Below are 26,496 nucleotides of genomic sequence, written 5' to 3'. Positions count from 1 at the left end.
ACTGCCACAATCTAAAAGCTATGTCCACGGTAATACTCCGTTCGCGCTATACCGTGTCCAACTCAAGTTCTTGGAGGTTACGATTTCAAGGAAAGAAATTTTCGAGGAAGCCCTGTTGTAGATTCGGTATCCCTTGGGAAATTAGTCGTCGCATCAGTTCGATTGTATAGTCCTTTTTATTTGGGCCGTAACGATTTTCAAGGCAGTAAAGTTGGGCGATCGACTTGTGTATGATTGTAGCGCTTCTTACATAAACTCTGAGAAATTCGACGAGCTATGCTGTCTCCGCTTGCGTGGACTATTCGCAGAGTCTGTGCAGCCCTGTAGCTGATGATGGGAATATGTCGGATTCAACGTTGCACCAAGAAAGCTCGCGGTTGTTGACTTGCTTCTATTACGTGGAGGTAAACAGAGATTAATAAGCTCATCAATTTCAGTTGAATGCAGAAGAATTTGTCAAAAACGACAGTTATTCAAATGCGAGCGCTTTAGGCGGGGTTGTATTCCACAGCATTGCACACCACTATTATTGTACTCTTTTCCATTACACAGGTCAATAAAGTATGTATGATTTTTCTTGTTTTTGCTTCTTCGCCTCAATTTACTGTTGGTAACGTGAACGATATATGTGCTGATACTACATTGGTAAATTGTGCAATGTACCCACACGAATTAGTTACAGTTTCATAGCTATTAATTACTCATTTTATTTCCCCATGATCTGCATTTCGGTTTCCACGTTAAGTAACGCATTGCACAACGTTTGTCGGGCTCGATAAAATACATTAGTATAAATGCATACTTTCATAAAGTATACGTTATTCGAAAATTTCCTGCCTGCTCTTTGGCCGGTAGGTGATTTTCATATAATCCTGAGTGGATATTTTAACACCATGAGCTGTCAACTACGATACTCCAGAGATAAGCGAAAGTAAAAAACTAATAAATTATTAATCTTCCAATCCGGTACTGAATTTCGCGCTTACTCACTTCCTCGGGTTGAGATTAGGGCAAGACTCAACGATTCTAGTACCCCATTCCGAGTCGACTATCTATTGAAATAATTCGAGTCAAATAGCGACAGTAAATTTGTTTGCGTAACGAAAATACATACCTTCACACAAGGAGCAATATTTTACTAACGAAAAATATCGTTTGAAAACTTTATTACTACCGCTGAAGTCTCGGAACCTCGCTTCGTCGCATGTCAGCACCAGACTTGTATACTAACTACCAATTTTGTTAGTTGACGATAAACTAACTAGCGGTTGTTTCAGTAGTTCCATATAATTCCAGTTTTAGTTTCGGATTTTGAAAATAGGGTAGTTCTGATATTAGTTGTGGTTGCGGATTTTGAAGAGTGATTAGTGGGGCGACTTTTTGCAACTTTTGCAACTTTCTTTTACACCTTCCGGCAGCTTCCTAAATTCTCGGAAGTTATGTAGTACGGTGTTTTAAGCAGTATGGTGGAATCTTACATTGAAACATTTTGCAAGTTTTTGCAAGTTTTTTCGGTTTCATGCCACTTTTGGCAACTTTTTTCGATTTTCATCTTTTCATCAATTTTTTCAGGCTATGGATTTTTTTGAAGTCGCCAACACTGAGTTTTGCTACAGTGCCTTGCATATGGATCGATTCGAGTATCTCATACCCTAATAATTTCAAGAAACTTGTCCATAAATGCAACTTCTTAGTGCTACTTTTGTGAAAAGTAAATGCAACTTTCCACGGATTTGACTGCAACAGAAACTTGCCATGGTGATCAGTTCTAGTTCTAGTTTTAGTGACGGATTTCGAAAAGTGAATCGTTCTAGTTCTAATCGCACATTTCAAAATCCAGTAGTTCGTACAACTCTGATCAGCACCGAAAGCATGCTGCATAATAGGCCACGAATATTAATGGTCCAGATATAGGAAATTACTTTAGATAATATGCATCTATGCCAACTTTTTCCCGTGAAAATAAATAAGACGCATATATTATTATAAAATATGCATATATAGGCTAGTTAACATTTGACTCGGAAACGAATCGGCCAGCCGCTATAGATATTGACCATCAGCCTTATAGTTGGGACTACCAAGTCGAAACAGGCGCGTCGAACAGCGGGCATAAATGGCAAGGTTCCGACATAGCTTTTTCTTGAGGTAAGTTTACTGCATGCGACTGCACTGCGGTTCTGACAAATTATTATAATAAGGATGCTCGATCCGCCCAAGATGTTGGATATGGACATCAATTATCATTTGAAATGGCTTGAGTCGGGTGATGTTCGGCTGAGATGGTGATAAATTCGTGTCCCGTCCAAGACACGTTACCGCGGATTAATCGGATAAAACAACGTTTTTTATCGGGAAGCTACTTGGAAACACTGTCCGGTCACCCGTTAGTCTACAACTGAAGCCTATAGCCAAGATTCATGTTCGTGTTGAATATTCTAACTAAACCAATTCAACCATGTCCACATTTTTCCGTCGGAAGTCAGTGATGGAAATGGAAATAAACGTCCATATAAGATGAAATTATTGCATTGGAATCAGAATCACTACACGTTAATGATATATATATATCATTTTGATTTTTGAATTATGTACAAATTGTACAGTACATATACACGCGAGCGCCACACTTCCAGGATCAGAAAGCTTTTGGGCTGTTGAACGGAGGACCACGATCAGTGATCACATCCAGCCACTAACCACAACCAGCCACTAACCATGCAGGCCTATCGAACGGGTGTTTGGTAATTTTACTGGTAAATCAAAGTGACAATCCATATTGATTTTCTGATGCGTTGATTTCGCGTACACATATTTGTCGACGCAACGCTCGCAAATTGCATTTGTAATCACAAGATTCGCAACCTTGTCTTTGGGGAACTATATGTCGGAAGCAATGCTTTCTGCAAGTGCAGCTGCAACTAATCACTATTTCGATGTAATTTGCGTTTACAGATTCCTTTGTTCGTGTGTGCCACCGTATTCGCGTACATCCTTCACTCTACCTCCGTGTTCAAAACGAACCCAGTCAGCTACCTACCAGATGACGTGACGATCGCAAAACCATACTTGAGGAATGCACACGTAGCAACCAGCAGTGATTCTATTTTTATGATCGCAAACTTCACCCCATTCATATTGGTGAGTAGCAGTGACAAATCATATTTGATCATTCATGATCCAAACGCGATCCAAGCATTCCAGATTTGTTATAAAGATATATAATATTTAAAAATTATAGTACACTGCACACTGCACATTATTATCTGAGTTGACGTCGTTGGCCGTAGGTACCTGCGTTCAGATGTGAACGTAACGACTTATAGGTGCAGAGATCCGTATGAAACATCACCTACATCTTACAAAAATTGTTTGAAAATTAGTATACCGCGTCATAGCAAGCTTCTTTTCGCGTATGCATTATCGGATATCAAATACTTGCAAATGACTGTACGGTAGGACCCTTTGTATATTTTCCATCATAATCTTTCACTTCCGGCTGTTTAGGCATATGTCTCAAACAGTCACTCGGGATAGGTGGATAGCCATGTCAACAGATGGCTTGACAAACAAGCCTTGACCTCAGGGATGCCGCATCTGCGGAATGTGACAAAATAAAGTTTGCCAATGAGGTCACAATGCCGGATAAATGAACAGTGTAATATTGAATTGCATCAGAGTCGTCTCAGTGACTAACGGTCCACTGTAACAATACGTAGCCGCGTTGGAGTCAAATTACGTAAAGGTATGGATGTCGTCCGCAAGCCGAAAGCATGCGTTTACGGTTCATATTTATGACTTCCAAATTCCGTCACGACACCTCTAACCCTACACCGGCTGGAGCGTGGCTCCGTCAGTCAGTTACAATCCCCCAGGACATCACTGATATAACAATAGCGTTGATATAACAGCAGTTTGTTTTGTGGCTTCTGTGATGTGTTTTGAAATGAGACAGATGTTTGATGTCACGCCAGCATCCTTTCGGGAGAGGATATGTATAGACTGTGCGAGCGACATCGCGTCTCCCGTTTCTAAAAAGCGATGGTATACATACAGTACGACACTTTCCTGATTCTGCGTAATTCCCTGTGATATTAATAATATAGAAAAACCAAACCATCTACAGTCAAACTAATCATTGGGGAGATGTGCTCCTGGGGACATATTTTCTAAGATTTATAATCAACAAGAAGTAGAAAAGCAGTCATTCCTTTCTTGAACAACATGCTCTTCCTAACAATATTAAAAGTAGGCTAAATGAACACAATCGATATTTGCATTCTATTTTCGTTCCAAGTGGTATTGATTCCTTATCATATCCGTATGGTTTAATGTTAGGTACATGTTTGGCTTCAATACAATGCCATGGTAGCATTCTGACTAAGAAAGTTTTAAATTGCATCACTTCCATGCCGCTGTGTCCCTTTCCGCCCACGAATGAGTTCTTCGGTTCATATACGGAAGTTATGTATGTATTTTAAAACGATGTAACTTTGAATTGCAATGTCATTTTATGCCAAGGTTTGGGTTATTATCTTGACGGTTGCTTGCAAACATTCCTTTTTGACCACCTGTTGCCTATAGATTATAATAGAGAGAAAGAAAATTTGGAACATTTGAATATTTGACTGTATGTTTAATCGGCCCCGGTCATATGTCCTTGGACCTACTGGGTGGGGACAGATCTGACAGTCTGATCAACAATTTTCAAGCGAGAGATTCTTGGATATGTTCCGGACTTGTAACGCCTGATACTAAAGTGTTCGATGACCGAAAGCTCAGCTGTTTTTCAGTGAAAGCTTGTGCGCTTTGAGTTTATTTTTTGCGTGCATTTTCTGATCCACCCGTCCTACATCTCCCTGACCGCATAACAGGAAAGGGTCACACTCCTACATATTTGTGCAGATCATTATCATTGAAGTCGTTTTGATGTCTACAAAACTTTGTTGCAACGGCTCCTGTGGTTCAGCATTGTTTGGCTCGTCTGGTTGCATTATCAGTGATTCCCTAAGAAGACTAGTTCGATTTATAGGTAAGTACAACGAAATTGCAACAATTTCGGCGATAAAATATGATATTGATCAGGAATATACTTCTACGGAGCACTGGCGACGTCAGCCGTATGCGACATCTTGCAGAAAAACATCCCAAGTCTCTCCCCCCATTTCCTGTCAGTGTGCGACGCAGAACTCAAAAACACCTTTTACTCAACGAAAGGCTCGGGTTTCCAGAGCAGAGATACGAGATACTTCAGCGACGATTGCACTCCTTTAGTAGGGGTGAAGGAATTGATAGCGGCAAGATTGCAGTGTCCGTCCTATTTGGTCAGCATAGCAAGCTTCTGTGCTGCATATTTGACTGTGAGTATACAGCCTAAACTGGGTACTGCATATTTCCTTTCCTTTAAGTTACGGTGATCGCGCTAATCGCACAACTTGGTTTGTATGGCAATTAGTATAACTTACACTGGGTACTGCATATTTCCTTTCCCTAAAGTTACGATGATCGCGCTATTCGCCCAACTTGGTTTATATGGCAATGAGACTCTTCGAATTACAGAACTTCAGTATCATATGCAATTGAATAATATACGGAGAACTCCTCACAATGGAAATCATGTGAATTCTATACAATTCTGTATTCAACGAATCGCGATGATACCCGTAGGTCGTCTGAGAAATCGCGTCGTCTAATGCAATGTTTCCTATAATTCTAAACGATACTTTCCGAATGAAAAGCATCACCCGCCCGTATGCGTGGCACAAACAAATGTAGTTATCGCTTCCCTCGTAGTTCGATAACTTCTACGTCATTTCCACTACGTATACCAGTGGTTCTTAACCTTGCCCCCAGCGCCCCCAGGGGGCGCTGGCGATGTTGAAGGGGGGCGCAAGCGCTAAGGGGGCGATGGGCTCAGGGGGCGGTAAGGGGGGGCGCTGGAGAAAAATGGCTTCGCAGTAGATGATGTGGTGATAGGGCATATCCTTAATAGAGCCCGACCGATATTGGATTTCTGAGCCGATACCGATAAGACCGATATCCAGTACCTCCACCGATAACACCGATATATTCAGCCGATATTCAAAAGATATGGAATCTACCTCAAGGTCCATATTTAACACATCAGAGTATTTCCACCGATCAAGATAGCGTAATGGTTAAGCGTCCGGCTTCTTGATCGGTAGGTCGTGGGTTCGATTCCCGGCCGGGTCAGACCAAAGACCTGATTAGTAACACTGGTATCCATGACTTCCCTGCTTGGCGCTCATGCATTACTGGGATAGCATGGAGGGGTGGTGCATGACTTAGAAAGTCGTAAAGGCTATATCTGCACTTCCTTGTCCAGCGGCATATGCACATCATGCACTCATGGTATGCATATGCGCAGATCGTGTGTATGTCTATCATGAGTCGGTGTATATGCCGCAAAAACATCAAGGACAAAAAATAAACTACGTCCTACTCTGTCCTACTCTGTCCTACTCTTTCAACAACTTTACAGTCATTGATATGCTTGAACATGAAATAAATGATCCAGGAACTATAAAAATATATCAAAAGCACCAATCCAGCAATTGCAGATTACAGTTCACGAAGCACAATTTCTCGGAGTGAACTTCTGTGGTCTTCCATAGATGATGTATATAGTACTAAACACATGGAGCAGTCTTTCACTTGGTACCATAGTTAGTGGCACAGCAAGAATTGGATATCTTTCTTCCTTACGGTTCCACCGCCCCCATGCAGGGGATCTTTCCTTCAATGGTTTCACCATATATTGATATTAATATTGATATTCTTCTGGCAATGCACCTGGAGCCTTCAGCAAATCATTAACAAATAGCTGAAGAGAATGTGCAAAACAACTCAAATTGTCCAAGTCTGCAACTGCTCCATCCGGCCCCTTGGGCCTTGACCATGACCAGCATTTCAACAATCAACATTTTACGCTCTTGTGTCAGAATTGGCCAATGTCATCATGGCATCAAAAATTTTGGTATCAATTATTGGCTTTACTCCACGTTTGCTTGATTTTCTTGCTCTCATGCTTGCATATTTCCTATCATGGTGGCCCCGCAGGCCTCAGTCAGACGACTTCATACATTACTCACTGGAATAATTAGCTCTGTTGGTACCGAACCGAGATATGTTTCGACGCGACGCTTTTCTCTGTCATTACGAGGGTCAGTCCAGCATGATTGAAGTTCTCATTTCTCTTACTGATTGAAATCTTCTGCAGACAACTATCCATCCAGCTGCTCTCTGTCGTTGGTGATCGATTACTGCAGGGGGATTCCCCCGAAGTCAGTGGGGCATAACGGTGGTTAGTCATCTATAATATTTTTCAGATAGGCACGCCTACTGCCCTGTATGCAGTATGCACTATATGCAGCTTGGCCATTTATTTTTATAATTTACCGTCCTCACGTCTTCTATCGACTTCTCTGACTCCCTGCCACCATTGTGACGTCACGAAAATGGCCGATATTTTTTTACCTTCAATGGCCGATACCGATATTTCTCTCCAAGCGTGATATCGACTCGATATTATCGGCGAGCCGATAATCGGTCGGGCTCTACCTTAATGAGTATTCAGAGCAAATTAACACCGAAAACTTCGTTACATATAGCCTTCAAAATACATATAGGTTTAATTGTCCATGGGCGCCTAAATGACTGACACCGAATGTTCCTGTCTTGGAAATCTGAACCCCTGAAGACGAATTCCATCTGGCAGGGAAAAATTATATGTCAGTGAAAAAATACCAGTCTGAAATCGTGTGCGTCTTTTAGTTTAGTACGATTGGGCGACAGGGATATTCCTGTTGGGCGATATCCCCGTTGACCGATTCTATATTTTTTGATATTGCAGACAGGGGGTCACGAAATATCAACATGCAACGAGGTCATACCAACGGGTTCGCCTGCCCGAATATGTTTAATTATTGGTAACGGGCCCTACAGTTTCCAAGAAACCTCACAATGTTCGCTTCAAGTTTTTATGAGTCTGCGCACACTCAACAACTCACTGCGCTGACCCTTGGACAACAGTGCGTAACGACTAAAAAAAGGTGATAACTCCGGATTTGTTGTGCGCAACGTAGATTTTCTGTGCGCAGAGACCGTGTCAGCACTGCGCACGTGCGCAGCTTAGAGGGAACATTGCACCTAATTCAGCTCTACCGGTAAATGTGTTTACGTGAGCAGAGAGAGGATAAAAATTGATCTCAATTTACATGCAATTCCCGATGATATTGACCAGTTCAATCATTAATTAGTGAAATTTTTCGCACTTCGCGCGACTAGGCGAGAATAGCTCCCTCAGTAAATGAACACCCAATGTAGATACCTAATAGGCTATCAGCAAATATCGGACAGTCTAATGGGGGTCTGGGAGCGAAGTCCCCCGGAAGTTTGGTTTATCACCCGATGGGGGCCCAGGACCAACGTTTTATGTTTGGGGAGGGGACTGACGAAGTGCTGTTACGGCCCTGGTAACGAATAATTGTACCTGCGGGAACGCCCGAATATGTTTAATTATTAATTACGTGCCCCTTATTTTCCTATACAACAGCTCACTCAGTGCTACTGGTAAATCTGATTACGTGGGCTGAGAGGATAAAAAGTTTATAGCGACTTATAAATGTAATTCCCATGCATTATAGCAAATGTTGGTACCTAGGGCGACCAGGCCACACAAACTTTGCTGATTATCAAAATCACGATATGGGGTTCGTGGGGGCGAAGCCCTCAGAAGTTCGGTTTATCACGCTATGGGTGCGCAAGGCAATCGTTTTTAGGGGGTTGACGAAGTGCTGTTACGGCCCTCCCTCTTACTCATTGTCTTTATTACATTCCTTACAATATGAAGTTGAGGGGGGCGCTGGAGCACGATAATTTTTGAAAGGGGGCGCTGGACGAAAAAAGGTTAAGAACCACTGACGTATACAGTATGCGGTACCGCATATGGATCAACAGCTTAATGTCCTTTTGGTCGTGGTTTCGGCCGTGTAACCAATATTCCTGTTATGACGATTCATAAATATGGGTTATGATATGTCCAGGTTAATTGTAAAGTTTTCATATATATAATACTATCCATGCATCCGTTTACAGATGTATCTGAGATTGGTTGTGCATCGTTGGCCACCGGTCATTAGATCAGTTACTATATGCACTCCACTGCTGTACCCTTATTGCTTCGGATTGATTGAAGTTGCCAATTTCACGAGCCACGCAAGTTCTGTCGTTTACGGATGGGTGCTAGGCAGCGCCATCGCTTATCTTCTTGGACACAAAGTTGGTGACTTTCAAATTAGTTAAACCAATTTGATAAGCTATGTTGAAATTTTTTGTTTTATTTGTGGAGATCTTCAAGAGAGGCTTTATGCACTACTGCAACTGTCCGAATGTTTGCTCAAGAAGACAGAAGTCCAAAGGCAACGAGTCCGTTGCGAACAATGTATTCGAGGTAGAGCACACCCGTGAGTATTATTCGGATCAATCGGTCATCCCCGAATGTAACCATCATGTTGAAGTTACCAAAGTCTGACTTTCAGCTACCTTTTCGAATAGAGGGTATCGACTTGCGGAAGGAGATGACATCAGTGAGTTCGGCGGAGTGGAAACGACTTGCAATCGAGTTGAACCCAAGGTAATATAATTTAAAAAATCAATTTCCTGCCTCATAACGACACTGCGGACCGATTGGAACAAAAACGATTTGTTAACACATATAGCAGTGTGATTCTCAACCTTTTTGACCTTACGGCGCCCAATAAAAGAAAGAAATACTTCGCGGCACCCCGGCACTGGTTCGACTTTATGACGTTTCAGTTTCAGCATAGTGTCCTATAGTTTCAGCATTTCGAATAACAACAAAAACTATAGCGCCGAATGAGTTGTAAAGTATAAAGTATCTAAAAAGGTTCCTTGTGGTACAGAATTTGAATATTGCAACGAACAACACATTCATATTCGCAATTTATTCACTATAAGCTTTTCAACTGACCCTCGTCGGTAGTGGCCGTCAGTATAATACGGAGATTGCAATTCGTAATATAAAGATGAAATAGGTAGTGTGACGTAAGAATGGTATAACAACAACAACGAGAGAATTCACAAAACGAGAGCGTTAAGCAAAAATGCAATAAATGCAATACAAATTGGCTATAATATATAGCCAGAGACGCAACATGAAATACACGGAGAGAATAGAGTCGGTCCTTTTGCCGACAAAGAATCGGTTGCTCGATTTTTATTATAGTCGATTCGAGAACGTTTAAATGGAACAGACTACGTCTACGAGCAAGAATTGAAATCTGTTATCGTTATACGATTTTGCACACTCTGGATGCCTAAGAAGGTGCTGACCTATTGCCAGGACCGTAACTGCCGCACCCCAAACCCCCCAATTGGAGGGGGGGCGAGCTCGAAGGGGCCCAAAATTATTTCGTGAATTAGCATAACTTATAAAGTATTTTTTGAAAATTTATGCAGCTTTTTCAAAATTTTTTCGCGCCCTGCGCGATATCAAGTTGTCAAATATTTTGATGATTGGGTACTCTTCACCCAAGAAAAAATACGCAAGATTTATAGAAATGGCCATATCGGCGTTGGCCATTACCGCGCCACGACGCACCAAGATATAAAGTTTTAGGCCATGTAACATGCGACTCCAAGAAATGTGCCAGAATGATCGGCAGCGAGAAAACCTTGGCCGAAAAGAACTGCGCTTATGCAGATACGTATAGGTTTAATTGTCCATATGCGCCTAAATGACCGACGCCGAATGTTCCTGTCTTAGCAATCTGAACCTCACAAGATAAATACCATCCCGCAGGGAAATATTATACGCCAGTGAAGAAATACCAATTTGAAATCGTGTGCGTCTTTTAGTTTAGTACATTTATGCTATTATATATTTTTTGATATAGCGGAGGTCACGAAATAACATCATGTAACGAATTCATACCAACGGGTCTGTCCGCCTGAAGATGTTTGATTAGCCTATTATTTACGGGCCCTACAGTTTCCAAGACACCTCACTCAGCTCTACCGGTAAATCTGATAACGCGAGCAGAGAGCACAAGAAATTGATAGCAATATATATGCAATTCCCGATCTTATTGACCGATTTTATTATGAATTTTTGACAATTTTCGCGCTTGGCGCGTGCTCACTATATAGTACAACTAATTTCGGGGTAAAAACGAACAACGGGATGGGGAGAGCGTCGGTTTACCACCCTATTGGAGCCCAAGACCCTAAGTTTTTTCGGGGGTCTGACGAAGTGCTGTTTCGTTCCTGCCAACAGGTATACGCCCGAAGATAGTGGTCCTAACTTTTCACTCACCTCACTCCGCTCTACCGGTAAATCTGATCACGTGAGCAGAGAAAGGATAAAAATTGATAGCAATATATAAGCAATTCTCGATCATTTTGACCGATTCAATCATGAATTATAAAAAGTGTTCGCGCTTCGCGCGGTTAGTCGAGAAAAGGTAACTCATTAAACGGACTCTCAATATATATGATAAGTAGCGGTAAACAACGTATAAGCTGAGGGGGATCTGGGGGGCGAAGCCCCCCACAAGTCCGGTTTATCACCCTATGGGGGGCCCAAGACCAGAGGTGGTCAGTAACGAAGTACTTCTACTTTTTCGAAGTACTCAAGTAGTTTCCATCTACTTCTGGTACTTACTCAAGTAGATCTGATGTTCGCTACTTCTACTTCTACTTCGTAATTTTTTGTGATCTACTTACTTACTTTTCGCTATTTTCAGTTTGTCAAGTAGAAGTAGTTTAATCCTTTATTCAGGAAGATAGCCTGAGGAATTTCGGGGCTGTTTGCACGGAGTATCAACGTTTTATTTTCATAAAAGTTGAGTAAAGCCAAAAATTTCCGTCGCGCTTCGCGCTCAGTGGATACGGAGTAACCAGTATGATTTCACGAAAGTAAACGGGAATATAATTTGGGTAGCGGGTTGGCGTGGTTCCGTTCACACCGCATTGTCGCCCTTTGCCCATATGGAATATTTCACCATAGTATATATGGCTCATCATAACGTTTGAAACTGATGTTTCGCAATCTAGCATCATATCGTAATCTAGCAGTCCATGGCGTGTCCTCATCTGGAAAAGTGAACTATTACTTTCTTGGTTTTAGAGCTGTTTAGCATACCACATTTAAAAATTTCTGTATTTAGACATGAAATACATATTCCGCTTTTAGAAGTAGTATTTATAATTCACTTTCAATTCCCAGTGTTATAAACTTTGTGCGCAAATTAATATCAGTTCTTTTGTCTCGATAAGGTACATGTTGAAGCATAAAAGCCAGTGCAGTAATTCCTTTAATTTCCGGAAATAAAGCTACCCAATATGGCATTTTTACGATCCACCATATTTTTTATTCACGTTTACTAATCGCGCAAAGTGTTCACACAGTATCCAATACAACTTCTCCGTATTGCTCTTCGACTAAACCACGGGCCTTATAATATGGGGGAGGACGCCATACCATGATATTTTCTAGAACGGGCTGTTTGATTAAACAGAGGATTAGTATCGCATTTTCATATCAATAGTATCATTTTCATCCCATGATGCGGACGAATGCTTATGCTGTCGAAAATTGAATACCTCCTTGTATGAATAAATATGAATCAAGCTCGACATCTTTCCCATAGCTCAATTTGCACCTTCTGACAATCCATGCGAACGAATTATGATCGTTTTCACAACTACTTACTTACTTGAGTAGATTTAAAGCCAGGAAATTCTACTTCTACTTCAAGTAGTTTTAGGTTGGTTATGGAGGAAGTACTTACTTCTACTCGTACTTGAGTAGATTTTTTCGTCGCTACTTCTACTTCTACTTCTACTTGAGTAGCTTTCTTGACTACTTTGACCACCTCTGCCCAAGACCAACGTTTTTTGGGGGCCTGACGAACTGCTGTTACGGCCCTGCCTATTGCAGAGTTACATGCCATGGTCTGGTCATAGTCGCGCAAGAAAGGGTTACTTGTCTGCGATTGACTGTCTGAAATAGCATTGACGTCAGGTTTCCTAATCTGCTTGGGCATGTTGGTTGATTCTTTGTTTGCAAACGAAGTGAAGTACGACCCACATACCGACTGTCGCAGTGGCACGTATAATTGTAAATAATACTACTCTGTTTTGTGGCAGGTAGTACATCCTTCTGTGTTGCAGGAAAGAGAGATTTGTGGTGAAAACAATCCTCTCCGTGTATTTCATTAGTGTTGCGTCTCTGGCTATATATTATAGCCAATTTGTATTGCACTTATTGTATTTTTGCTTAACGCTCTCGTTTTATGAATTCTCTCGTTGTTGTTATACCATTCTTACGTCACACTACCTATTTCATCTTTATATTTCGAATTGCAATCTCCGTATTATATTGACGGCATCTACCGACGAGGGTCAGTTGAAAAGCTTATAGTGAATAAATTGCGAATATGAATGTGTTGTTCGTTGCAATATACCTCTATCGTATATATTCAGATCTTCGTGTAGTATTTCAGAAATTATAACTTAGATTGACAAGGAAGCTACAATGATGTGTTAAATTCTTATCGGAAGAAGGTGTAACTATATTGCAAACGTTTTGAGACAGATAGCAAATTTCCGCATCAAGTAATCACGATGGGCTTATTGATGCCAACCATCGACCCGAACTGAAAATAGATTAAAAGCTATAGTCGCATTTATTCCGTAAATGTCAATATCTATCTAATCAGGGCATCGGTAACCCCACCAAAAACACTGTATTATGAAAATCGTCAAGTTTTCGGATAATCATGGAGTAGCGAAACAATGCTCTTTCTATTGCGTCATAACCATGTATCCAATTTGCGCTGTACCGATGTACCGTACATTCCGAATTTCCGATGCCTCTTCACGAATTTTACATTGTAACACTGAGGCACGATTAGTTTGTACCGCAACGACACTGGGTTTTACATACATAATATTAGCACCTCGCGGGTTCATTTTAGGTACCTTAATAGGCGGTATATTCTTACAATGCCTCGTTTTTTCGTGGCACCATTGAGCATTCAGAATGCCAACGCGTTTGAGAGCAAGAACCATTGAGCCCAATAACAAAAACGGGCCTAAAAATAGCATTCTTGCCTCACTATATCTGTACAACCCGGCTATCATTTTAATCAATATGACTCTCGCGTGTGTGATAAACTTTAGTTTTAACTTCTTCAATATGCTAAAAGAATAGATTTGCGGAGCCCCTTTTTACCTTCGTGATATATAATAGTGGCACATCGCAATTTGATTTAAGTATAATGAATTACATATTTATATAACCTAAATCAGTGCTTTTCAACCTCTGTGACGGTTCGCACTCGTGCGAATGAAAGAAATTGCAGTGCGAATGACGAAGGTGGTGCGAATGAAAATCCGGATTGAGTGCGAATAAAAATCGTGAATACTTGTTAATTTTTCTGACGTGGAATAATTCAAATAAACCTAATAGGAAATTCAAGGGCGGTGTGACTTTTGTAGTTGCGACGCAATTGTAAAAACTTTAACTCACGACGCATCAATAATCGTAGCTCTCACAAGCCGTATAGTGAATTAATATTTTTGCACTATAATTATTACGTAACGAAAAGCCTAGTGTGGAAGCTCGTGTAGTGGCAGACATACAGTATATCAGTCAGTTTGAGCCTGCGACAGGCTGGGAAAATGACGTCAAATTGACTTTCTGCTTTCTTTCGCAAAGCAATCATCATATTTTCGTAATAACTGTTCGATTAGCGCGAGGCACTAGGATAGTAGTTAGTACCATCATTATAGACTCACATTTGCAAGTTACTGTAACGCAAATTTTAATCCCTTCAAGGGTTATTAAAGTATGGACCGCAAAGGGTATAATTTTGGGTCGACACGTTGCCAGAGCAATCTGTTAATATGTATGTAATATTTGTTGAATTTATTGCAAAATAAATTACATATCCAAGGTCACTGTGTTGGGTAATGTAGCCAATAAGCGAGACAGACAGAAAGTATGGTTTTATCGTGAGGATTCATGATAAGATTTGTTCGACTGGTTTTTCTGGAAAACATGGTCGAAGACCGTTCGGATGAACTAGTGTAGGGTGCAACGACGAGCGAGTTCATGCCTATCAGACTCATTCACTTCGAGGCCAACTCTTTCTGCGTCGGGGCGCATGAAGACGTAAAGATTTGGCCTACAAACCTCTGATAAAATGGACTTGGACCTTATTTTCCAACACATAAGGCAAAAGCCTCAACACAAACATGTGGGATTTTCAGCCTTGCGACAAACTGGAGCCTCCGGGACCTTTGTGTCAGCTCTCAAAATTGATTTCTGCCAGCAAGCATTTTCACTCGCTAACATACGCTGTATTTTGGATAGAAGCGCAGAACAAATTTTAAGACCTGACCATCCAAGCACTAGTAGACCTTTTTGTACAAAACCCGACAACTTGTTTGGCCGACAAGGGTTTAGTGAAATAGTTGGAATCAAAACGAGCGAAAAAAGTTGCCTTTTTAATGAGACATTTGATAGATTGAGCTACATAGTATAGCCAATTTGTTGCACATCTGAACAAAATGTTGTTAAGTATCTTCATCTTCTTTTTGTATAACAATTTTCGATTAGTTTGTGCGAATGAAATTAGTTTTACTAAAAAAGTGCGAATGGCGCTCAAAAAGGTTGAAAAGCCTGACCTAAATTATAGCCGAGTGATGAACTATACTGACGCGCTACAGTCAAAATATCAGATGCATCAGACAGACTTTTGCAATACGGAATATTTTCAGAATCATAACGTAAATTCCAGTATGGAACCGGCCAGTACAAAAGGAAGTACCGTAGCACTACGTGACGATACAGTGTCCATTTCTGCGACCACCTATAACGGCCACACTGTTGAGAGACGGGTGATCAAGGAGCTGAAAACTTACATCGCAGACGCGGACCACAAAAGTAATGTTTGCGTTTATCTAAGCCTACAATATATTACGTATCTTGCTTATCAGTGTAGAATGAAGATAGAGCGATAGTACGTCATTCAAAAGATTGTACGCAACAGACACGGTAGTATCGGTATGTCCCGCACACGTATTCACTGTTCATACGTACGTGTGGATTTGCGGCAGTGACATTGTCTCAAGTGTACAAATAGCGTTAGTCACGGCGGTGCACACGGCAATTGCGAAAATACCCACCTCCGATTTACTGTTTGCAGATGCAGGGGTGTGGTGTCAAACTCAACTTCGGTCGCGGGCCGGATCATGCAGTCAAATGACTCCAATATGTTACAAATCCATTGTTTTTCACTGGAATGCTGTATCATCAAAAGTCATGCAAAATACGAAAATAGTATTATATCTATTCTATATTACGGATCACGTGAGCTCTATTCGAGTAACACTGTTATTTGCAATCAATGGAATTGGTAAAATGCGATGATTAGCTGGTTGAATACAGTTATCAACCACTAGAACAGGGACTCCAACGACGATAGAAGTTGAAATATTCATATGCTCCCCTTTGTTGCAATCGTAATGCGTTGTTTGCCCTGTGCATTCGTGGTGAGGAATATAAGACACTGTAAACTCGGACTTTGGAATTTCATTCATTATTTATATATAACCAAATCACCATTCGAGTTTCTCTGCAGGCCGGGCAGGGGCTGAGACCTTTTGGGACAGGAGATATTTGAATTATATTCTTCGTGTACCTGTACCTATTATATTCGCCATGCATTTTACATGTAATGGTTTCATATTGTCGTTTTCGTCTCGGTGAATAACTATTATTTGGTCCATTTTTCCAGAAAACTATGAACTGGGTGTGCACTTTTTGCCTTTCAGAATGTTGTGTCAATGTCATTGACATTTTCCTGATGGTTGCTTGAGTGAGAACTCAACACTGCCGACCGATAGTTACAATGTGGCACATGAACATGTTCGACATTTGCTGTCTTGAGGGATTATTTACGTAAAAGTAGACTATTTATTACTAAAAATCTCAACTTCTGTTAGAAATGTGTTGGATAATACAATCATTTTTCAATTTACTCAGAATGACATCGCGGGCCGGATGAAATGGTCTGGCGTGTCAGATGCGGCTCGCGATCAGTATGTTTGACACTCCTGGCTTAAAGTCTGTGGCCTCTCACCCAAATCCCCGTTTTGAAGCTATACTTGAGTACTTTTGATACCGTCATAATCTACTTCCACTTGAAGACATTTTGACATGTCTACTACTTGTTACTGAGTATAAACATACAGTTTTTATATATCTATACTTGAGTACCAACGCTGATTACTTTGACGATGATCGCCTGCAGTAGCCTTGCACACAGGTATCGGACGTGGATATGTGAAATCGATTTCCTGCAATTCAACCTATATGTAACACCCTGTCACTCGACATTTACTATTGGCGTTCACAGTAGTCAATCAGCGTAAAATCAGCTAATTAGTTTTCCGCTAACTTGAACAGTAATCATCGCACTCGTTTCAGGTTCGATGGAGTCTCCGAAACCGACACAAATCCGGGTGTTATCGCGAGGAACAAATCAAAATAATAGACAGCACTTCTCAACATTCCAGGTGTGCCTTTTTCTACATCGCACGCCTGCTCAGTGTTCATCATATGTTGCCAAGCATGCTTGGCGGTCGCTATTTTTAACTCATACACATAGCCTACATCATTATACTATCAATGGTTCACAATTGCTCATAATTATCATCATAGTCTGCGGTTCTATTGTTTTTACCCTCTCAAAACACACGCAATGCATATCACGATATACAAGACACAATGCGATGCAAGGAACAGCATGAGGATGCCGAAACGACTAGATATACGTTTTCTCAATCTAACATTCACCTGGGGCTAATGGCCGATGTAACAGTGGATCGTTCGGCGTTATTTATTACATGCCGTTTATTGGTCTTTTTCACTCGGTTTTCATTCGTTCTTCATCGAATCTTTTTCTGGGGTTTGTTTGTAAAGACGCCCTAAGAACAGCGATCAGTATCTGAGCCCATTCTGGTAAGCTATACTTTATCCACATCTATTCGCCTATTCGACCAGCTAAATAATGATTGTAATCCAAGCAGTCTGATACATCCTTAATCTCCGTAAAATCCGGAATGCTTTGCAATTTTATGTGCACATCTGGCACTGTTGAGCGTATAGGCCAGTGTTGGGATGACTCGAGTCATGACTTGACTCGAGTCAGACTCGAGTCAACTTTTTCGTATGACTTGACTTGACTCGAGTCACTTTGCAAAAATGACCTGACTTGACTTGACTCGGTGCTTCAGAAATGTGGATTGACTCGTGACTCGGACCAAAATTTACGAGTCAATTTCAAGTCACCAATAAATACATTGTGTCGACTAAATCACTGTATAATGTGTATTTTCGGATAATTCGCGATACGCCAGTGGCGCGAGAACAACCAGTCATTCACTTATTGTTAGGGCTGGGCACAATGATTCGAGTACTCGAATCTGAATCGAGTATTAATTGTCATGATTCGAGTCGAGTAGTAAAGACGATTTTTTCGAGTACTGAATTTATACGATCCTCGGCACTAGAAGTTAATTTATCAACGAGAATAATAGTTTCGACAGTAATTTTCACTATTGAAGCCTTGAAACCCTGATTGGCCGTAACGTAGCATACGAAACAACTGGTACAAAGCTACGAACGTTACTGGAACTAGCACATTTCCGAAGTCATGATCGTCCCACAACATGGTCACCAAGTGCAATAAAATCGGTATGGTCGAAAAAATACCAAAGTATCTTTCATTTGATGGATATCAGGCGTTATATTCTTTGTGGTGGCATAAAAGGTAACTATTTGAACTTTGAGATATTACCTTCTGTTATGACGTCATAATGAGTGATACTCGATTACTCGACTCGACTCGAAGCATATTACGTGATTCAGAATCGAATCACTCAGGTACTCGATTTTGCCCAGCCCTACTTATTGTAAGTTCGACTTCCACTGACCTTCCATTGTTACATCACAAATACATTGGCCGCAAACGAAATGATCAGAGCTTATGTTGCTGTAGTAGTAGTAGATTAATCGAATAGCTATGTTTTTAAGATGGCGCAGTGCTAACCTTTACCAACCCTCTTGTATGACTTAAATCGAATGAATATAGTTTATGCGTTTACATTCTCACGAATGTTTAGATGGGTAGTGTATTGTACCATAACATATTAATGTGTTTAAACTTTTCGAGGCTTCGTATTCGGTCCTCTATTTTGGCTGATAATAACAGACTGTAGCATGCAACTATTCAGTTACTCACGTATTTTATTAGTGCAAAACAACACCTTTTTGCTTGTATATTTACCCTTATATTCGTTGTTTGGTTCAAGATAAAGGTTAATTATTATGTTTGTCACACAGTTGGCAAAATGTTATGATTTTGAATCATCACTCATCCTTCGAAAATTCAATTTGACTTGAATTGTGACTTGACTCGTGACTTGACTTGACTTGACTCGACTTGACTCGAGTCACCTCCAAAAATCGATTGACTTGACTTGACTCGAGTCACCTTCGAAAATCGATTGACTTGACTTGACTCGAGTCAAAATCAGCAATGACTCGAGATGACTCGTGACTCGAAGGTAGTGACTTGATCCCAACACTGGTATAGGCCTACAACCTTTATGAAATGCGGTTGTGAATTATCTGTTGATACTGTATTTACAATTGCTGCAAGGCGACTCCCGAATCGGAGGCACCGAAAGCAAGCGTGAGCGATCTGGATGCTTCAAATTCTAACATTGGTTCCAACAGAGATGGTGCTTGGGTATGCGAAACATCCCGACCCGATCAGACGGGAAAGGCCAAATTCTCTCCAACTATCAATTTCGTATCGAGTTTCCGTGAGTGCTTGAAATTTTCATTCGAGCTGCCGTCTGATTCGCGCGTCATTTAAAGAAAGTCTACGTGTGGTAAAATGCTGATGTCATCTAAACGAATTATATACAAAATTTCTCATGTTGTCTGTTGTCAGAGATGTCCAGAGTTGATCAGTAACGGAGCACTTCTAATTTTTCGGAGTACTCAAGTACGTTCTACCTAGTTGCTGCAGCCTAATGGTTATGTTTCAAACGACTTTCACTTTTATTTAGCATCATTTTCATATTTTTAGGTAACACTAGGCCCGAAATACAAACTTTGTCACTTACTTTGGAAATCTCGACTTCTACTTGTGCTTCAATAGAAATTTGCAGTGCTTCTGCTTGAGTATCAACGATGACTTTGACCACCTCTGAGGCTGTCAACATAAAAATTCGTTTTGGGAAAAGCCTGATAAATTGAGTGTTGATAAATTGATACGCACACAATTTCCATAAATAAAACATGCAAATTTGGTATTCACTAGAGATCAGCCTTATCAGTAAACTCAAAACAAGCTTTCTGTAACTCTTAAATTGCATCCGGTTGATGATATTCACTTGGAAATCCATAAAATCGCAATCAAGTTTTTTTTTTAACATATGTTTCTTCTGAATCACGAGAAACAATTCGTCGAACGCTTTCCGATTTGGAAAATTGCAGAAAACGCACCACCGTTAGATGGAAGACCATTCTCTTATCACGGGGGTGATCCATCCTTCAGCTCCAACGAGTCTCTGGCTGGTGATTTCGGACTCATGCCGCCAGGTCAGTATACTATGTAAATATATTCCGATCAAATTAGATACACATATGAAACCTATCTTTACCACAGTGGTGATTTTGATTTCAATCGCTGTGATCAGCATTAGTGGTTCTTTAAATTTCTTACGATCAGAGGATCTTAATTTGTGTGAAATCTGACGTTCGACTCCATACCGCAGGTGCTGAAATTCGACCTACAAGTTTCAGTCACCCGCTACGCCCGAGCAAGACCTCAACACCACAGGTAAAGATGTCATTTCCTCAGAATAGAAACAAAATCTATTCGGCGTTGAAGTTTATTTTAGAACAGTGGTTCTCAACCTTTTTCGACTCATCGCCCCCTTATCAGGCTATACACGAATTTTCGCCCCCACATTTACGGATCCAAAAAATAGGACATCAAAACGGGAAATTTTTTGTTTGTCTCTGATCGCTGGTGAATTGCCTAAAAATAGTAGGGTCATTTTCCTAGACGGTGCCCAGAAAACCGGATTCCGTGACTACTTTCCGTTTGGTTGACCTTTTTTAGTCAACTTTCGCGCCATATGCAGAATAAGCCGTACGCACGTGTATTTTTGGTCGTGTTAATTAATCATATCTCACTGGAACCTACCGCCCCCTATCACCCCCTTTGGTATTTTCGCCCCCTTGATTTTCAAAATCGCCCACTGGGGGGATATGGCCCACGTTGGGAACTATTGGTTTAGAATGTTCGTAGTGCTTTGTTTGTTTGTTTATTTGCTATATTCACGGCGTTTCGATTTCATTGGCCATTCTACACCATATGCTGATATTCTTCTTGTATTATTCATGAGCTGACTTACAGCACGGCCCATTGTAGTTTTAAGCTTTTCGTAAGACCACACTTACGCGGTTGAGATGAGCGATGAAAGCCTGAATAAACCTATTGCATTCAAGTATACTTAGTATACTATAGTGATTTGGGGTCGGCCTAACGTGGACTTCAACCCGCTACCCATTTTAGAGTATAGAGACAAAACTAGCAGAAACAGAGTTAACTCTAGAACATTTCACACTTTCGCAGTCGCAGACAGACGATTCTGAGCCAAGAGAGACGATACTCAGTTATTTCGGGAGTCAATTGGATTCAGCGCTTTCGGATATCAAAGATCAGCAATCTCTGAATAGCGCCTCGACTTTGACATCGCTAAAGCTCTCCAGCGAGGCTGACCGTTCTATGGCTACAAGCAATGGGGCTTGCCTACCGCAAACCCCTCAGTTATCGCGGATCAATGGATCCGACTCTCATGCATACAAGCATGAATCGACCTCTCAGTCTGCAGTTCCAGGTTCGTTCCATGTATATTCTACTGAAAATATAGTTGATGTCACTCTCAGAATTTGTTGAGAGAGAATTTAATGTGGTATCGATTCAATTCGCGAGAATATGCGTTCCGCATGTGAGTATATTTGACTACTTCATGGGTGCCAGTCGGAATATTCAATGATTTTGAATCATAGTTTTGAAACGAGGATCACTGATTTTTTATCGTCGTATTACTACCCTGGTCAAATGCAACCAAATATACAGCAGTGCCTAAAGCTTACACAAATAGCCTACATATCACAGGACGAGTCCAAATCCCGAGAAAGTGTTGAGGGTTTAACCAGGCCCCTCATTGCCAGATGAGATGTTAGTGTTCATACGATGTTTTGTCAAAGCGATCTTTGGCGGTCATCTGGTCAACAGGAATCACATCCAAATAAACGTGTATCTGCTTAAGTGTTGGAGGTTTATCTATATGCTCCCTTCTACATGTGATCCGCGTAAGCCAGTGTTCTTAACCTCGGCTCCAGAGCCCCCACGGGGTGATTTGGATTTTGAAGGGAGCGGGAACACCCAGAGGCATTATGGTGGGGGCTGCGACGTTATGGAGGCGCTGAGTAAAAATGGCGCAGCAGTATATATGGTGTAGTAGTTTCCATAGGGATATACAGTTCTGTAGTTGAACTATAGTTCTATATATTCCTAAGTTCTAATTGCAAATTTATCATATCTCCAAATTTTTCGTCGCTCTTCGCGCGAAATATATCGGTTATATGTATGTAATATGTTTCCACAAACGCAGTTCGTTATAATTAATGTGAACTGTCTTTAAGTGCTTCTTTGAGTTCACAGTTCCATCACGCAAGGTTTTCTTATGTAAACGTTTCGAACTAGGTATTGTAGCCTACATTGCAACACACGGCGTGTGTAAGTCCGAGAAAGTGGCCCTATACCACTTTTGAGAGGGAATTTTATTGGGCTCGAGCAGTGTTGGGATGACTCGAGTAACCTTTTTCGTATGACTTGACTTTACTCGAGTCACTTTGCTAAAATGACTTGACTTGACTCGGCGTATCAGAAATGTGGATTGACTCGTGACTCGGAGCAAAATTCACGACTCAATTTCGAGTCATCAAGTAATCGGTGGCGATAAAAATCACTGTATCTTGCATATGTTCGGATTGTTCACGCAACACTGATGTAACCAGTAAGAACGACCTATCATTCAATGATCGTGCGTTTCATCGGGCCTCCATTGCTCTCTAACAAATACATTGAATGCCAACGAAGCGATCGAAGCTTACAGCTTACGTTGTCGTAAACTAGTAGTAAGGTAATAAAATAGAAAATGTCTATTTCTGTTCCCTATGTTCTTACCTCAACCAAACCTCCTGTTTTATTGAAATCGAATTCGAATATAGTCTATATAGTCCTCAATCATTGCTGCAGGCTGGAATTGTATCATATCAATTCGTAAATGGGTAATGTATCGCATCTTATTAATTCGTTTCTCTATTCTCTATTTTGGATGGTAAAGTGGTAACTATAAACTGAGGATATGCAATTACTTACGTAGTATAGCAGTTCTACGTGTATGTCAGCGATACAGCGCCTTCTTGAGTGTATATTTAACTCTATATTCTTTCATCGGCTCGGAATCAATGACCACTCAATCAATATTGCAGACAGCTAGCAAAATGCAATGACGTAATCATGTCGCATACTTCGCAACTTGACTTGAATTGTGACTTGACTCGGGACTTGACTTGACTTGACTTGACTCGACGTGACTCGAGTCACCTCCGAAAATTGAGTGACTGGACTTGACTCGAGTCAGAATGTGCTGTGCAATGAGTGACTCGAAATGACTCGTGACTCGAAGGTAGTGACTTGATCCCAACACTGGGCTCGAATCCAGACGCTGTTATAACAACTTTAGTAGCTTACGCACAATAATCAGATCGTTATAATTAGTCCCATGGGGCGCGGGCACGATTCCACTGGTAATTTTTCAAACAATCACGTCCAAAGCCGAAAAGACCGACCGGACTTCGACCTATACAACCCATTGTCGTTAATGCACGCCTTAAATATGGGGGAGGGATGCAATCGACCATAAATATTTCTGAGAAGGGGCGATGCAGGAAAAATGGTTATAAACCACTGGCCTAAGCGGTGTCTTTTATAAGCCTAGAAAGAAAGTGGGCCGGGCTAGAAGTCGACAGATCAGGAATCACGATAAGAAATATCGGCCTTGTGTAGATGACCCTGACCATGGTACTCGAAACACCATGAATACTATAAGCAACAAATAACGTATCGACCTGGTGTAAATTTCGATTCTTGCCATAAATTCATCGCCCTTTACCATTGCGATAAATTAAACATTGCCTTTCTACTTTAGAATACGTGTAAAATGGTATTTTATATAGCATTATTATAAATCTATCATGTCTTTGTCCAGACTAGACACTTGACATTTGCGCTATTTCCAGAACACTCCGAACGAAATCCAACCCACAATGACTAAGCAATATCGACGCCAATACGCGGAGGACATGCATGGTCTATAAAGGATCAATTGAAACCTAACATGTTTATAATTGCAAAGCAAATGCTGCTTGTGGCCATCCTGAGGGTGCAACACACCCTCTGTCAACACGCGACGACGTCTGCGAGAGATCGAAAGCGCGTCTGTGATCTCGATATATGTGACGCAAATCCCACGTCGACAGAGGGCGTTGGCAAGTCAATATTTGCTGATATTACGAGTGAATACGTTTTGATGGCGAGTCTACAATGCAAACCCGATGTCAAAGGCCATTACGTTGGAAGCCAGCACGCAACGCCACCGTATCAAAGACATTTTTGTGGCAATGTAAATTTCAGTACACGCAATGTGCCACTTATGTCAGGGCCGTTGCGTGTGTTCTTGCAACTAGTAGGCGTGTTAAAGGCTTGTTGTGGTTGGACTAATTGCCTAGTGAGCAAATAGCAATGCCTTGCTTGAAACTACCTCTTAGAATAGCAATGTCATATACCCTAAATGTGGTTGAATTTACGATTGCAACACAAGTACCGTAACATATGTTGCATGTGTCGGTGGCGCAGTTCGATACCATTTCAGTGGATGGATGTACGGTCATTGTTCCGTATTTATTTGCAAAAATACACGTTACCATAGCTTGGTACTACGCGACGTCTAAACGACTCAAAACAACGTATTATTACAACAAACAGACCAAAAACATAAAACGTTAATTAATCTCATCTGCATCATCATCAAATCTGCGAGAAGATCAATTCGTGAGGATTCCAAGCAAAATAATTTACATTTCTCAGTTGCTCCGAAACACAAATTGTACACCGGAGACGTTTTACATTGCATGGTAGCGGACATGCGTTTGAATCATTCTCAAGCCCCAGAATAGTGTTCCTTTGCATTTCAGCAGGTCAGGTAAAATTGTCAGTTGACGTGACGATCGTACAAGCAATACTAAAAACATCCTACAATTCAATAGTCCTGTACGGGAGGCCTACCTGATAATTATATCTATTAGAATGGCATTGGGTGAAGGGTCGAACACTTGCAGAATACGTGGCGTGTAAACCTTGAGATTCGGCCACACTTGCACCTGAGAAAGCACATTAGCTGCACATACTATTAGCACATAGTATGATCCTTACCATTGATGCATTCAGTAGAAATCACACAATATGTCCAATATAAAGGACGCGATTTCAGAGTGCGTTCATATGCCGTTGGTGATCTCGATGAAAATGTTGCTAGACCCGTTTCACCCACTACTTGCACCACGACGTTATTGGATTAATATGAGTGAACGCTGCTTGTACACTGTGGACTGCGCAGCTACGACGAAGTGCCATTCCACCTCAGACTACGCCTATGCGTATGTGCGCCCCATAGTTATCATGGGTTATGCTAACATAAACGTTTAAATCGCAAATTCAGAAATGAATCAAATGCAATAATGATTATGATTACCTTATAGGCGTTTATCAATCTTTGTTGAGAGTGCACAGCACATTTGTCGATCAAATGCACATTTAAAATCGGTTAGGAGGTCTATGTCTCTACTCTACCCGATAAGTTATTGGGTACATGATAGTACTGCATAGCGCTACCTTCTTATTTTCGCGAGCAGGCTTCTCCGCGAGCACCACTTTAGCGAAGTTTTATTATCCATTTGATGAAATATCTTTCCTACGCTCTGTAAGAACAGTCGCTTTTGTGTACTTTAGTCTTGCTTTACTATAGACGCATAGAGAATAGAATTCATGGAAGCAAGATTTGTAAATGTTGTAAAAGTAATATTTATGATGTGTACCAAGAGGTAACTCACGTAACGAAATATAGCGGGGTGTCTGATCTTGCTGGATACTGTATGAGACATTGCATCCACAGGCATCGCAGGCTAGGACTCGACGTTTCTCTGCGTGTCGTCGTAATCGGAAATTTGCATCG

The 26,496-nt window shown here is 41.1% G+C and overlaps 1 protein-coding gene across 1 annotated transcript; it reads left to right on the top strand.

The window, feature by feature from the left end:
* Positions 1-65: 65 nt before the first annotated feature.
* Positions 66-26,319, top strand: LOC145441773 (uncharacterized). The gene is made up of 14 exons (XM_080319715.1): positions 66-404; positions 2,956-3,141; positions 4,906-5,032; positions 5,086-5,360; positions 9,118-9,300; positions 9,371-9,485; positions 9,561-9,655; positions 15,829-15,994; positions 17,540-17,628; positions 19,776-19,941; positions 20,621-20,725; positions 20,902-20,966; positions 21,768-22,032; positions 24,506-26,319. Exons 1-14 carry the CDS (start codon positions 342-344, stop codon positions 24,538-24,540), a joined length of 1,935 nt encoding a protein of 644 aa, XP_080175841.1. The 5' UTR covers positions 66-341; the 3' UTR covers positions 24,541-26,319.
* The last annotated feature ends 177 nt before the right edge of the window (positions 26,320-26,496 follow it).

Source organism: Botryllus schlosseri, chromosome 6 (assembly GCF_051294905.1).
Source record: "Botryllus schlosseri isolate E-star chromosome 6, Bs_hap1, whole genome shotgun sequence".
Classification (NCBI taxonomy): Eukaryota; Metazoa; Chordata; class Ascidiacea; order Stolidobranchia; family Styelidae; genus Botryllus; species Botryllus schlosseri.
This window is presented reverse-complemented; position numbering and strand designations above follow the sequence as displayed.